Genomic DNA, 15329 nt, shown 5'->3' with positions numbered 1-15329 from the left:
TGGGACGTAGTGGTAACATGGACACAGATGCTGATCCCAATCTGACATCCGTATGGATGCATGGCCCTGAACGCACACTATCTGTGTTCACAGCTGTTCACCCGCACAGATGTTACATTGGGAGCAGTGTCTGTATCCATGCAGCCGCTGCATCCCAACTGACATCAATGAACCTGCCTGCACAGGGATGCATGAACACCGGTACATCCCCCAAGTAAACACGGCCCCCCACGGCTGTACGGATTAGTACGCCCCCTGTGACCGGGGCCTTACTCCAACCTTTTCCCTGTTCTAAAGCCTCCCAGCCGGTTCACACTATGTGGTGCGGGACACTGCATGGAGTCTGCACAGGAATCACACCGTATTCCTCTGCGCATTCCATGCACGTCTGTGCGCTGCGATTTGGGCCATACACTTCCTATGGCTCAAATCACATCGCATCCGCACCACAAAGGTGCAGGACTGTCTTTAGATCCGCACCTGAATCACATGGTATGGGTCTTCTCACCCATGTCATGTGATTTCTGGCAATCACATCGCGTCTTGCCATCTGTTTCGGGTGTCAATAATTTATTACTGACTCCCGCACCAGATCGCATGAACGTGATGCGATTGCAATGCGGTGCGGGAAACGTACAGGATTCGCAGCGTTTCCCGCACCTCATTGGTGTGAACCCGAGCTCAAGGAGGACATAGGCTGCATTCACTGGGGGGATTAGGGGCATACAGCGGATTCCTGCGGATGGGATCACTGTGAACAGTGGGGGATGGGAAGTCTGTACAAAGCAATGACAGGCTGACAGGAGCCGCGACCATTCCCATGTATCCGCACATCCATCGGTCATCTACGGTTAGGGCCAGGATCGCTCATCCTTCCCTGACCACAGATGACCGATGGATGTGCGGATACATGGGAATGGTCCCGGCTCAGCCTGTCATTGCTTTGTACAGACTTCCCATCCCCCACTGTTCACAGTGATCCCAGCCCCAGGAATCCCCTGTATGCCCCCTAATCCCCCCAGTGAATGCAGCCTATGTCCTCCTTGAGGCTTTAGAACAAGGAAACGGTTGGAGTAAAAACCCGGAAACCTTTCTGCTGTTGGTCCAATGGGGAGATCTCCTTGGGTCAGCAGATCTGCAGGAGCAGCATGGAGGACCGCCAGTCCCTGCGGGGACACCGGCAGGTTGGACAACACGAAGCGGGGTGGGGGCAGGGAGATGACCTCTAGCCTGTAGCCTCTGGACACCACGTCTCTTACCTGAGCTTCTGAGATGTCTGCTGACCAGGTGACCCCAAAGGCCAACAGACGTCCCCCCACTTTAGGAAATGGGGGCTTCCCTTCAGGAGGTTTTATAGGGCTTGTCTGAAGGTTTGGGGATTAGGGGCCCCAGGATTGTGACTGAACTGGGCCCCTGGCTTAGGTCTGGTCTTGGAGGATGAAGCTTGGGAGAAAAGAAAGGAACTCTGATTGGCTTCCGAAGTGGGAGGAGTCTTTCCAGCTTGAGGCCTTTTCTGCTGGGGCCAATGAGAACTCTGACTACCAGCGACGTCCTATATGAGGTTGTCTAAGGGTCAGGTTGGGGGCACAGAGGAGACCTTCACCATCAGAAGACATGAGCACGAAGCGTTCTTCACATGGCCGCTCCACAGACCAACATCTCACACAAAGAGTTCTCCTCATGTTCACAGACAGGACACTCATGTGGGAAATAAGATGGACGACATCCCCGAACCCGTCCAGCCAATAATGTACAGCTGAAGACATCATCTCTAATCTCTACTGGACATCACTGATTTACCCCGCTCAGCGGGGGCGGGCCTTATACATCAGAGGCCAAAATATGGGCAGCACAGAGGCTTATTGGTTAGCCTTGCAGCACTGGGGTCCTTGGTTGAAATCCTGACCAGGACCCTATCTGCATGGACTTTGCATGTTCTCCCTGTGCCTGTGTGGGTTTCCTCCGGGTACTCCGGTTTTCTCCCACATTCTAAAAACATGCAACCTCGTGTTGGTGGTGTAGTGGTTAGCATAGCCGCTTTCCAAGCAGCTGACCTGGGTTCGATTCCCAGCCAACGCAATATCCAAGATGGCGGCTTCGCCTCCTTAGTATTGACGTGATAATATTAATAATAGAAAAAATATTTATAATGATAATTATCCGAATAATAATGGCAATAATAGGATTAGAAATGGAAAAAATATTTTTTTTTATTTGTAGGTGAGAAGCAAATACAATAAAACATAGAATTCTTTGATCCCTGTCTCCTTCAGCCACAGCTGATCATATGTCCAAGAAAAGGGCCAATCAGAGCAGCCTTTTACCATGTGGTCAGCTGTGCCCAATCACAGCCGATCAGTGTAAATCAGAAATGCTGGATATCGGCAGTCCTCTCCTCCCGCTCACAGCACATGAGGAGAGGAGAGCTGGGAAGCGGCATTTCTCAGAGGGGACAAATACACTGATCATCAGGGCACTTATCAGTGTAGCCCCATCAGTGCTTTGTATCGGTGCCATCAGTGCACGCTATCAGTGCTTATAAGTGTTGAATTTAAGGTCCCATCAGTGCATCATATTGGTGTAGCCTCAACACGGCCTCCTCATCAATACCCATCAGTGCTGACTATCAGTGTCTCCTCAGTGCTGGATGTCAGTACCCATCAGTCCCTCCAATAAATGCCCATCAGGGCCGCTTGTCTGTGCCCATCAGTGCTACCTATCAGTGCCCAGCAGTGCCGTCTATCAGTTCTGCATATTGGTGCAGCCTCAACAGTGCCTCCTGATCAATACCCATCAGTGCTGACTATCAGTGCCTTCTCAGTGCTGGCTGTCAGTGCCCATCAGTCCCACCAATCAATGCCCATCAGTGCTGGCTCTCAGTGCCCATCAGTGCAGCCTCATCTGCACACATCATTGAAGGAGAAACATCACTGTAGAAATTAATGTAGCTTAAAACAGACGTCTCATATCTTTCAAAATGACAGCAAAAGTCATTGAGAAGTAATTTTAACTTAGCGTGTGAATGAAGCTTTGGAAAACAGGTATTAAAGATGAACCATGGTATATTCATGTCTAAGAGGTCAGCAGGTCATAAGCTTCTCTTAAGAATAGAAACTGGAATGTAAAAAGATATTGGTATGTAGTAAAGCAAAGAAAGGATATATCTTTTATGAAGAAAATCATGTCTAATCCATAATATAGTTAGTTGGATAATTATTTCATATAATCAATTTATTAGTTAGGAATAGTGTGTGATAAGTTTAGTATCAATTATTGTTGGTTATATGCATTTATGTGATCATTGTCCTTTCTAAAGATATGTGAAGCCATTGTATCAGATAACAGTATCATGTATTTCTGTCGTCTAAGAGGTTTGCAAATAACGTCATACTAAGTATAGTTTAGAAGGTTTACATATATGGACACTAAGAGTATATGTTTAGAAGAAGCACAAATAAGGGTTTTACTTATTTAGCTCACACTGAATTAGGAAATAACTGTTTAGTGGGTTGGTCTGGTAAAATATATATAAGATGTGCCTTAGAGATAGAGAGACACATACACTCACTCACACTCATACATCAAGACATTATACAGCTGACACGCACTGACATATTTGTCTCCTGGTAAGGCCTGCAAAGCCTTGATACACCTGTTGTCTTCCTTGCCGAGACTGAAACACTTGTCATAGAACAGGCAAGAGATTAGACATTTCTCCAAAGCTTATTTCTTTTCCATAATCTACAACTTTTGTTATATTTTACTCTGTATTTTATTTTTTCTTTTGTATTCATTTTTGATGCCAAGTGTGCATTAAATAAAAGTCACACTGTTTTAAATCAGCCTGGCACTAGAACACTTTACCTCAAACGCCTAAAGACAGACACTTAAATAATATAAGTGTCACGATATTTAACATTTGGCTAAGCCAGCCTCCGCCACCGTTTTTCCGGGTTTTTCATTCCTTGATAAAGGGGGAGAGAGCACAGACTGATCAAGTCTTGGAAAAACACGGTGCAAAGAACCTAGAAGTGAAGGCGTTTGTGTTTCGTCAGACGTGGACGAGAGGTCCAGTGACGGAGCCACCGGCTGCAAAAAAGAAAATCATCTGATTACGGTGAGTAAAAGTTATGGAATTTATTGATAAACTAGCTATAGAAAGCAAGTTAGAGTTTAAGGATGTTTCTTTATATCCTGATGATGGTAAATTATGGCAGTACATGTACAAGGAATGTTTACAGGCCAATGTTCAGATAGATAAATCTAGATTTACTGTAAACAAACAGCATAAGAAGATATCTAATATCTTAAAGTTGGTAAGAATATTCAAGAAAATGATTTTGAATATTGATTTACCTGCTAAAAGTGTTTCTACACTAAAGCAGACAGAATGTAGCACTGTACAGAACACAGAAATGCATGAACATTTGTCTCAAGATCCTCTTAATTGTTCAAATTGTGACATACTTTGTAACTACATAGAAAATCTTGAGGAGCAAATTGATTCTAAAACAAATCTTTTGTTAAGACTGCAGAATGACAGAAAAGAGGTTGCTGTATTAACAAAAGGTGGTAAAAAGACTGATTCTAAACAGTCAAAGCCTCAAGCTTCCTGCATTCCTGAAATGGGGGAAGATGACGCAAATGACGAAGCCGAAGTTAGAAAGAAAAAACTACTAGACCGTGCAGCTAAATTAAAGTTACAAATTCATGATCAATTAATTAAAATTTTAAAAGATATTCCAGCGTATGACTCAAAGGTCGATGCCTTTTATAATGCGGACATCTTCGAGTCTTATACAGATCGTTATCACTTGACTGACGAACAGCGTAACCGTATCTATTATCTTTGGATCCCAGCTCATTTTGCTAGACGACTTGTGCAATCACCTGTTATTGACGATGACGGACAGGAGATACATAGTGACGCATCAGACAGATTACGACAATTGTTGTTATGTACCACAGGTGAGGAAGTACCTTCTTTAGAAGTACTAGACTCATTACAGACTTCAGTTAGAGAAGACCCTTATGAATTTAAAATTAAATTCACAAAGGCATACAAAATGGTCTTGGGCGTAGATGATGAAAACGATACAGGTATGATAAAAGCATTTGTAAAAAAATTTAAATATCTTGATCCAACTTCTTTGGCCATTGTGCAAGATAAAACTTCGATTACAGATGCTTGTTCATTCATTGATAAAATCAGAAGACAAATGAAACAGAACTATCTCAAGTCTAAGATAGCTCTAGTTCAAAATGACACTTTAAATAGGAACGGTCAAACTACAGCTAAGACAGGAATGACTGCTCTTAGTAAAAGTGACAGATACAAGCAGGTGAGACAGAGAGAGCCAATAACTTGTTACTACTGTCAAAAGCCTGGACATTTAAAATGGAAGTGTAAAAAATTCTTAAAGGATATGCAGATAAAGGATTCAAGAAATTTAGGTAAAGAAAATGGACTTATTTCTCTTGAACCATCTGCTCCTCCTAGTCAGAAGGAAACTCAATCTTCTTCTCCCTATGCTCCTCTGATAAAACAAATCAGAGAGTTATCGGTCAGCAGCGGTTTGACTGAAAAGAACTTGCAGTCAACCACTGTTAATTCAGCTCCATTATTGCCTACTCCATGACTAGACAATAAAAAGGAAATAAAATCTCATCATCTAGAATATGTAACACCAATATGTCTAGATAAATGTGGACGCCCTTACATTAAAGCAAAATTGAATGGACAAAAGCTCAAGTTTCTAATCGATACAGGTGCTGAAATTTCTATTACTGGTGTAAGATTACCTCTTTTGACAGATGCAACAGTATGTACAGTTGTTGGATTTAACGGATCAGGTAACTCGAAAGCTTCAATGTGTAAAAATGTTTCATTTGAAATCCCTGATTATTTGGATACTGATATCATTGGGACAGATATCCTTCAACGAAGAGGTTGGATAATTGACCTTGGTAATGGCATTGTATGGAAAGGTTCCATTAATCGTAAGCCTGTGGTAATTGACCCAGCAGATTACTGTGAGGTCGGCAGCATCTGTTTAACAGAAGTGCTTGCTGCAGACCATAAATGGCCAGATAGTGGTGACAATCAACAATTAGAACAATTGGTCAAATCATACAAAAATCTTTGAAGCCAAGGCAAAAATGAGGCCGGTCTATTTAAAGACATAGAAGTAGACGTGCAAGGCAAGGATCCGCCCCCACAGAAGCAATACAAATTGCCACCAGAATCTATTGAACCAGTATCAATAGTCATACAGGAGCTTCTGCAACAAGGTATTATCAGAAAAACAAATTCTGTAACAAACAATCCATTATGGGTAGTACCTAAACGTGATGACCCTAAATCATTCAGGCTTCTGGTAGATCTCAGAATGCTGAATAAATATACCCCAAGCTGCGCTCCAATAGTGGCAGATACACCAGATATAATGTCCCGAATTGATGCAAAAGCAAAAGTGTTCTCTGTGATTGACATTGCAAATGGATTTTTCTCAATCTCTTTATCTAAAAGCTGTCAATATAAATTTGCCTTCTCCTTCGCAAATTCTCAGTATACCTTTAATCGTCTTCCGCAAGGCCTCCATTTGAGTCCTAGCGAATTTCATCAAGCTTTAGCGGAAGTCCTATCCAAATTTTCTAGGCCAGATTGTATCCTACAATATGTGAACGATATCTTGTTATCAACAGAAAATAACCAAGAACATTTAACCCTTTTGGCAGAATTGTTTGATCTGCTGCAAGATGCAGGTCTCAAGCTGAATACTCGTAAGGTTCAGCTCATGAAAAGCGAGGTCAAGTTTCTCGGCATTCAGATCAGTCCGGGTAAATGCCAACCTTTGCAAGAAAGGGTTAATGCTATTGCTGCACTTCCTGTACCAACAACATTCAAAGCACTAAGACAATTCCTAGGATTAGTGAATTTTTCTAGAGAGTTCATTGAGTCATTTGCTGATAAAGCAAAACCTCTGTATGAACTTCTAAAGAATAATGAGGAAAATGGTTTTGGTCCTTGGACAGAAGTTCAGCAAAAGGCCTTTGAATCTTTGAAAAAAGATTTGCAGACAGCACCAGCCCTAACTACAGTAGAAAAGCAAGCACCGTTTGCTTTGCAGGTGCATACATCTGAAACTGCTATTTCTTCGGTGTTGCTTCAGCTACAAGGAGGAAATTGGAGGATCCTAGCATATTTCTCTAGGCTTTTAACACCTGTTGAGAAAGGTTTTGACATATGTGTTAAACAATTGGTAGGAGTTCACTATGCAGTAAAAGCAACTGAGCACATTGTAGGATTCAACAAAATTATCTTACAAACACCTCATTCCACCCTGAAATTTCTCCTTGAAAAAAACATCCCAGGTGTTTCCAATCAAAGATTTTCACAATGGTTGTTGGCTTTATCACCCAAACAGATCCAGGTTGAACATAATGCCAAATATGTACTCCCTCAATTGATGGAATATAATGGATCAGAACATGAGTGTTCATGTGAAGTCCAAGACACTCACTCTCCTCTGTTTCGCAGAGAAGCAGAGAAGACTGATGAACCTGTGTTTGTGGATGGTTCACGTTATTGTGTCTCAGGGGAGTATTTTTCAGGTTATGCAATCTGGTTTCCAAAGAGAGGATATGCCATACAACACAGACTTCCAGGACACTTTTCAGCACAAAAAGCAGAACTGATAGCCATTGAGACAGTGTTAACTGTAGACAAAGAAGAGAACCAAGGTCCACTAGTGATTTATAGTGACAGTTCATATGTTGTGCGTTCTCTTACTGATTATCTTCCAATTTGGAAAAGACGAGGTTTTGTAGATGCTTCAAACAAAGCTTTAGCACACAGAGAGATACTAGAGTCAATTTTTGCACTAGCAGGGATAAACCCTTGTGCCTATGCAATTGTTAAAGTACCAGCGCATAGGAAAGACAATGATGAACTGAGCATAGGAAATATGATAGCTGACACATTAGCAAAAGAAGCAGCTGTTAATGAACAGTCAGAGACTCCATCTGAAGTAGTTTCAGTAAACACAGTCAGAAAAACAGATACACAGATCCCCTCATTTGCAGAAGAACAGAAAAAGGACCCGTCCCTTTCTGCTTCTCAGGTTGATACAGAATCTTCCTTTGTTTTTGAAAACGAGATTTTGTTTCATGACTGTAACGGGGTTCTGCGTCCTGTCATACCAAAACATTTACAAGTGGAGTTCACAAAATACAATCATGAAAGTTTAGGCCATGTAGGTAAACAGAGATTGTTAGAGATTCTCAAAGAGAAATTTTTCTGGGAAAAAATGGATGAGACTGCAGACAATGTAATTCAATCTTGTCTTATTTGTGCTCAAGTGAACCCCAGGCCAAAAGGACAGAAACCTCCTTTACAAAGAACTCCTCCAGCTAATGGTCCATGGTCCACATTACAACTTGACTATATAGGACCATTACCAACAGGAAAAAATGGTTTCAAATATGCTCTCATAATTGTTGATGTTTTCTCAAAATGGGTTGAGATTTTACCTGTACGCACAGACGATGCACTAACAACTGCAAGAATGTTAATTAATCATGTTTTTCCTACTTGGGGGATCCCAATTGACATCAGTTCAGATCGAGGAACTCATTTCACAGGTAAAGTAATGCAGGCAATGTGTAAAATTTTGGGAATCCAGCAAAGATTTCATGTTCCATACCATCCGCAATCTGCAGGTATTGTGGAAAGAATGAACAGGACTATCAAATCCAGAATTGCTAAAATGTTGCTAGACAAAGGACATACATGGGTAGATGCCGTGCCTTTTGTTCTGATGAGTATCAGAAGTACAACATCTTCATCTACACAATACAGTCCATTTGAACTGATGACAGTTAGAAAAATGCCGCTTGTTTTTCCACATGAACCGTGTTTTTTGTCAACTCCGCAGAAAGAAGCAATTGAGAAAACCAAATGGTTACAGATGTTGCAAGACCATCTAAATGCCATTTTGCCACATGCAGCTACTCACATGCAGAAAATGATCCCTCCACACTCCTCAAAATTTGAGAAAGGTGGACAAGTCATGATTAAAACATTTAGAAAAAGTGGGCCGTGGCAAAGTAATTGGGAAGGTCCTTTTGAAATTTTGGACACACGTGGTGTAATGATACAAGTCCAAAGACCTCTCAATTCTGTTAAAAATGCACGGAGACAACAAAAAATATGGGTTCACACTGATCAATGCAAGCTGTTTATGCCAAGATAATGATACTGCGTTTCTTTTGCAGAAATGACATCTGATAATCAAATATGGAGGAACATCAAACTCCAAAAAGAAATACTGACAACATCAGAAAAGTGGAAAGAAAGAAAGAACATTAAAAGGAGAAAATTCGTCATCACAGGACTCCTTTTCTCATTAATGACATTTTTATTCCTAAAAACTTATATGACTTTTTCCAGCCCAGCAGAGAAGATCAAGTCTGAGACCCTGCATAAAAGAGAATTGCCTTTATCCAGAAACAAGAGACATTTTCCAAGATACAGTGACATTGACACAGCCGTAGACTTGTATGGACTTGCTTGTATAGGTCATGGAGCTACTTGTTGTATGCAGTTTTATTTTCTTCATAGTAACTCTATTGAAATACAAGCTAGAATAGAATCTAAAACAAAGTTTACAAAAATGCAAGGATCATATGTACATAATAATAAAACTGGTACATATGAATGTAATTTAACTGAGATGGGCTTCTGGTCCATAGTTTTAAAAGGAAATGAGTCTACAATTTGGACTGGCGATGTAACTGGAGATAGAGTAGGTTCTTCTTCTGTAGGAGGATCCAAAACAGATATTTGGTTTTTGACCCAATATTATTTACAGTTTATGGATCCTGAACACTTAAAGATTACAGGAGATGAAGAAGGAGATGTAATTAGAGTATGGGATTTTCAAATAACAAGAGGTTCAGCTCACGTTAAAGTGAGAGTGACTATTTCAATTGTAGACTTGATTATTCCAGATATAAAAGTATCCCCTCAAGCTGTTAAAATTATTGAAGGAAAGGATGATTTAAATTTGATATGTACTACACAAATATATTTACCTCAAAATTCCCTATTAACTTGGAAAAGAAATGGTGAATTTTTGGGCAGTCTTTTCCATAGCTCTACTAATATAATTTGTAAGAGTAATCTTGGAAATGTAGATTGGACTAACAATAACTTTATTTATCAACACAGTAGTCCAAATCTTAATGACAGAGGCATATATGAATGTTGCATATCATTAGAAAATAATCCAATGAAATGTGATACTGCAAATGTTATAATTTCATCTCCTAAGAACATTAAGTGTACTGATGAAAAATGTATTCCTTCTAGTCCATTTCAAATTAATCATTTCCAACCCAGACATCTCTTAAGAGAAGGACATTTTGTGATTATACTTTGGAAATTTAATGTTTCTGAATGGAAAATTAGTATCCTCAATGTCAAGAATACTTAATTAATATGGAATTGGGTATGGATAAATGGTTTGGAGCTAATAATAAAAATAACAACAGGAATAAACGAGGTATCATAGAAGGAATTTTAGGTGGAATTGGTACTATTGGAAGTATTACCAATAGTATGGATATTAATACATTACAGTCTGATCTGGAAACAGCGGGCTTAGTGGGTAGTAAAAGTATTAAAGTTCAAAGAAATGTAAATCAAATATTAGAAAATATGTTAATGAAGACAGCTACGGTTATAGGCCCAGCTGTAGTCCACTTACAAGATGTTACTTTGAATTTAATGGACAGAGAACAACATTCCCACATAGCCAGAACATGTCTAGAAATACAGACAGAGTATTCTACCAATTTTAAAATAATTGCACAAGCATTCCAAAGTGGAATAACTCCTCTAAGTCTTTTGCAAAGTTTACCTAATGAATATGTATTTGCAAAAAATCATACAGATTTATGGGTAAATAAATGGGTAGGATGTAATCAACATGAATGCTATGGTACCTCAATGATTCCCATTGCTGGGAAAGAACAAATGTTAGTTCCAGTTACAGTCTTAGGATTGCCAGTTAGTAATACCCAGTTGTTATATTATCAATTACAATTTGTAGATTTTGCTTTGGATACTAATACATCTGAACCAGAACAACTAGATTTATCTTCTTGTTTACATTTTCAATCAAAAGTAATATGTTTGCCTAATCAGGACAAAAGTATTTTTCACTCTTGTTTTCATAATCATTCATTATGTACAGCAAGAATAGAAAAAGTAAAAACTTCATTTGACCTAGTCACTGTTGTAGGAAAAAGGAAAGTCTGTTTTCAAGTCATGACAGACACTGAAACAGTGAAAGCTTTCTTCCTATCCTGCACACATACAGATATCCTGAGTCGAGGCTTGTATTGTATAGAAGGAGATCTTACAGGAATTAGTTTAAATGAAATTAGAGTAAATTTAACTAATATACTTACGAAAAATGTGAGTGTTCTATCTATACAATATAATATATCTCAAGTAGATGAGATTCCATGGAAGGAATGGGCAGAGATCATACAAAAGGATAAGGGATTATTAATTGCTTTGTCTGAAGAACTTCAGAAAGCAGAAATAATATTTAAGCATGAACAAGGAAAGCTACTAGAGATAGAACATGATTGGTCTGAATTTTCAGGTCGTTCATGGTGGTCAAAATTTAAAAATACTGTATCAATGTGGGGAAAAACTTCAGTAACAGCAGCTGTCGGAAATATATTATTACACCCATTAATTATTATATTTATTATTATGATTTTATGTATTTTATTTCAAATATGTATTATGATTAGAATGAAACAATTTTACAAATTGATTAAGAAACAAATGAAAAAAGGTGAAAAAATCCTGTCAGGTATTATTAGAAGGAAGGTTACCTCTGACCTAACTGACCTGGTTATAGAAAATGGTGCATCTGGAACAACTGATTCAGAGCGCGTATAGTTGGGCCATGAATGAAGTATGAATGTATATATAATATTATATGATAAATTATATTTAGGGGGAATATTGTAGAAATTAATTCACCATAAAACAGACGTCTCATATCTTTCAAAATGACAGCAAAAGTCATTGAGAAGTAATTTTAACTTTGCGTGTGAATGAAGCTTTGGAAAACAGGTGTTAAAGATGAACCATGGTATGTTCATGTCTAAGAGGTCAGCAGGTCATAAGCTTAGTTTTAAGAATAGCAATTGGAATGTAAAAAGATATTGATATGTAGTAGAACAAAGAAAGGATATGTCTATTATAAAGAAAATCATGTCTAATCCATAATATAGTTAGTTGGATAATTATTTCATATAATCAATTTATTAGTTAGGAATAGTGTGTGATAAGTTTAGTATCAATTATAGTTGGTTATATGCATTTATGTGAACATTGTCCCTTGCTAAAGATATGTGAAGCCATTGTGTATATTATATTACAGTATCATGTATTTCTGTCTTCTAAGAGGTTTTCAAATAACGTCATACTAAGTATAGTTTAGAAGGCTTACATATATGGACACTGTGGGGTTTATTTACTAAAGCTGGAGAGTCCAAAATCAGACTCCCTTCTGCATAGAAACCAATCAGCTTCTAACCTCAGCTTGTTCAATGAAGCTTTGGCAATGAAACCTGGAAGCTGATTGGTTTCTATGCAGAAGGGAGTCTGATTTTGGACTCTCCAGCTTTAGTAAATAAACCCCTAAGAGTATAAGTTTAGAAGAAGCACAAATAAGGGTTTTACTTATTTAGCTCACACTGAATTAGGAAATAACTGTTTAGTGGGTTGGTCTGGTAAAATATATATAAGATGTGCCTTAGAGATAGAGAGACACATACACTCACTCACACTCATACATCAAGACATTATACAGCTGACACGCACTGACATATTTGTCTCCTGGTAAGGCCTGCAAAGCCTTGATACACCTGTTGTCTTCCTTGCCGAGACTGAAACACTTGTCATAGAACAGGCAAGAGATTAGACATTTCTCCAAAGCTCATTTCTTTTTCCATAATCTACAACTTTTGTTATATTTTACTCTGTATTTTATTTTATCTTTTGTATTCATTTTTGATGCCAAGTGTGAGTTAAATAAAAGTCACACTGTTTTAAATCAGCCTGGCACTAGAACACTTTACCTCAAACGCCTAAAGACAGACACTTAAATAATATAAGTGTCACGATATTTAACACGGGGCCTTACTCCAACCTTTTCCCTGTTCTAAAGCCTCCCAGCCGGTTCACACTATGTGGTGCGGGACACTGCATGGAGTCTGCACAGGAATCACACCGCATTCCTCTGCGCATTCCATGCACATGTCTGTGCGCTGCGATTTGGGCCATACACTTCCTATGGCTCAAATCACATCGCATCCGCACCACAAAGGTGCAGGACTGTCTTTAGATCCGCACCTGAATCACATGGTATGGGTCTTCTCACCCATGTCATGTGATTTCTGGCAATCACATCGCGTCTTGCCATCTGTTTCGGGTGTCAATAATTTATTACTGACTCCCGCACCAGATCGCATGAACGTGATGCGATTGCAATGCGGTGCGGGAAACGTACAGGATTCGCAGCGTTTCCCGCACCTCATTGGTGTGAACCCGAGCTCAAGGAGGACATAGGCTGCATTCACTCGGGGGATTAGGGGCATACAGGGGATTCCTGCGGATGGGATCACTGTGAACAGTGGGGGATGGGAAGTCTGTACAAAGCAATGACAGGCTGACAGGAGCCGCGACCATTCCCATGTATCCGCACATCCATCGGTCATCTACGGTTAGGGCCAGGATCGCTCATCCTTCCCTGACCACAGATGACCGATGGATGTGCGGATACATGGGAATGGTCCCGGCTCAGCCTGTCATTGCTTTGTACAGACTTCCCATCCCCCACTGTTCACAGTGATCCCAGCCCCAGGAATCCCCTGTATGCCCCCTAATCCCCCCAGTGAATGCAGCCTATGTCCTCCTTGAGGCTTTAGAACAAGGAAACGGTTGGAGTAAAAACCCGGAAACCTTTCTGCTGTTGGTCCAATGGGGAGATCTCCTTGGGTCAGCAGATCTGCAGGAGCAGCATGGAGGACCGCTAGTCCCTGCGGGGACACCGGCAGGTTGGACAACACGAAGCGGGGTGGGGGCAGGGAGATGACCTCTAGCCTGTAGCCTCTGGACACCACGCCTCTTACCTGAGCTTCTGAGATGTCTGCTGACCAGGTGACCCCAAAGGCCAACAGACGTCCCCCCACTTTAGGAAATGGGGGCTTCCCTTCAGGAGGATTTATAGGGCTAGTCTGCAGGTTTGGGGATTAGGGGCCCCAGGATTGTGACTGAACTGGGCCCCTGGCTTAGGTCTGGTCTTGGAGGATGAAGCTTGGGAGAAAAGAAAGGAACTCTGATTGGCTTCCGAAGTGGGAGGAGTCTTTCCAGCTTGAGGCCTTTTCTGCTGGGGCCAATGAGAACCCTTCCTGCCAGTGACGTCCTCTATGGAGATGTCTGAAGAGGCACCAAAGAGACGTTCACCATCAACATGGCGCGCCGAATGCAGTGTGATGTTGCTGCAATTGTCGCATGGCAAGACGCATGAGAATTGCGGGATGACGTGTGTGTTACATCGCACCTGGCTGAAGGCACCAAAGAGACGTCCACCATCAGAAGACATATATACAATGTTCTCTCTATATTGGGGTGTCACCCCTCCCCCATCATATCTGTATATACAATGTTCTCTCTATATTGGGGTATAACCCCTCCCCCATCATATCTGTATATACAATGTTCTCTCTATATTGGGATGTCCCCCCACGTTGGGAAATAGCGGCTTCCCCTTAGGACGTTTCATTGAACTTGTCTGTAGGTTTGGGGATTAGGGGCCCCAGACTTGTGACTGAACTGGGCCCCTGGCTTAAGTCTGGCCTTGGAGGTTGAAGTCTCAGAGAAACGACAGGAACGCTTCTTGGCTTCAGAAGTGGGAGGAGTCGTCATCCCAGCTTGAGGCCTTTTCTGCTGGGGCCAATGAGAACTCTGACTACCAGCGACGTCCTATATGAGGTTGTCTAAGGGTCAGGTTGGGGGCACAGAGGAGACCTTCACCATCAGAAGACATGAGCACGAAGCGTTCTTCACATGGCCGCTCCACAGACCAACATCTCACACAAAGAGTTCTCCTCATGTTCACAGACAGGACACTCATGTGGGAAATAAGATGGACGACATCCCCGAACCCGTCCAGCCAATAATGTACAGCTGAAGACATCATCTCTAATCTCTACTGGACATCACTGATTTACCCCGCTCC

General features: G+C 40.8%; 1 protein-coding gene across 1 annotated transcript; it reads left to right on the top strand.

Annotated features, from left to right (window-relative positions):
- The first annotated feature begins 3308 nt into the window (after positions 1-3308).
- On the top strand, positions 3309-12172 carry LOC149444177 (uncharacterized). Its single transcript, XM_089654853.1, is given in 3 exon segments — positions 3309-4117; positions 9277-10467; positions 10470-12172. Coding segments are annotated over 2 exon segments (2700 nt in total). The 5' UTR covers positions 3309-4117; positions 9277-9278; the 3' UTR covers positions 11981-12172.
- The last annotated feature ends 3157 nt before the right edge of the window (positions 12173-15329 follow it).

Source organism: Staurois parvus, unplaced genomic scaffold, assembly GCF_062004578.1.
Source record: "Staurois parvus isolate SC_StPar_1 unplaced genomic scaffold, SC_StPar_1.0 ptg000809l, whole genome shotgun sequence".
In the NCBI taxonomy this organism is placed as follows: Eukaryota; Metazoa; Chordata; class Amphibia; order Anura; family Ranidae; genus Staurois; species Staurois parvus.
Note: the sequence above shows the minus strand (reverse complement) of the source record. Positions and strands in the feature narration are given on the sequence as shown.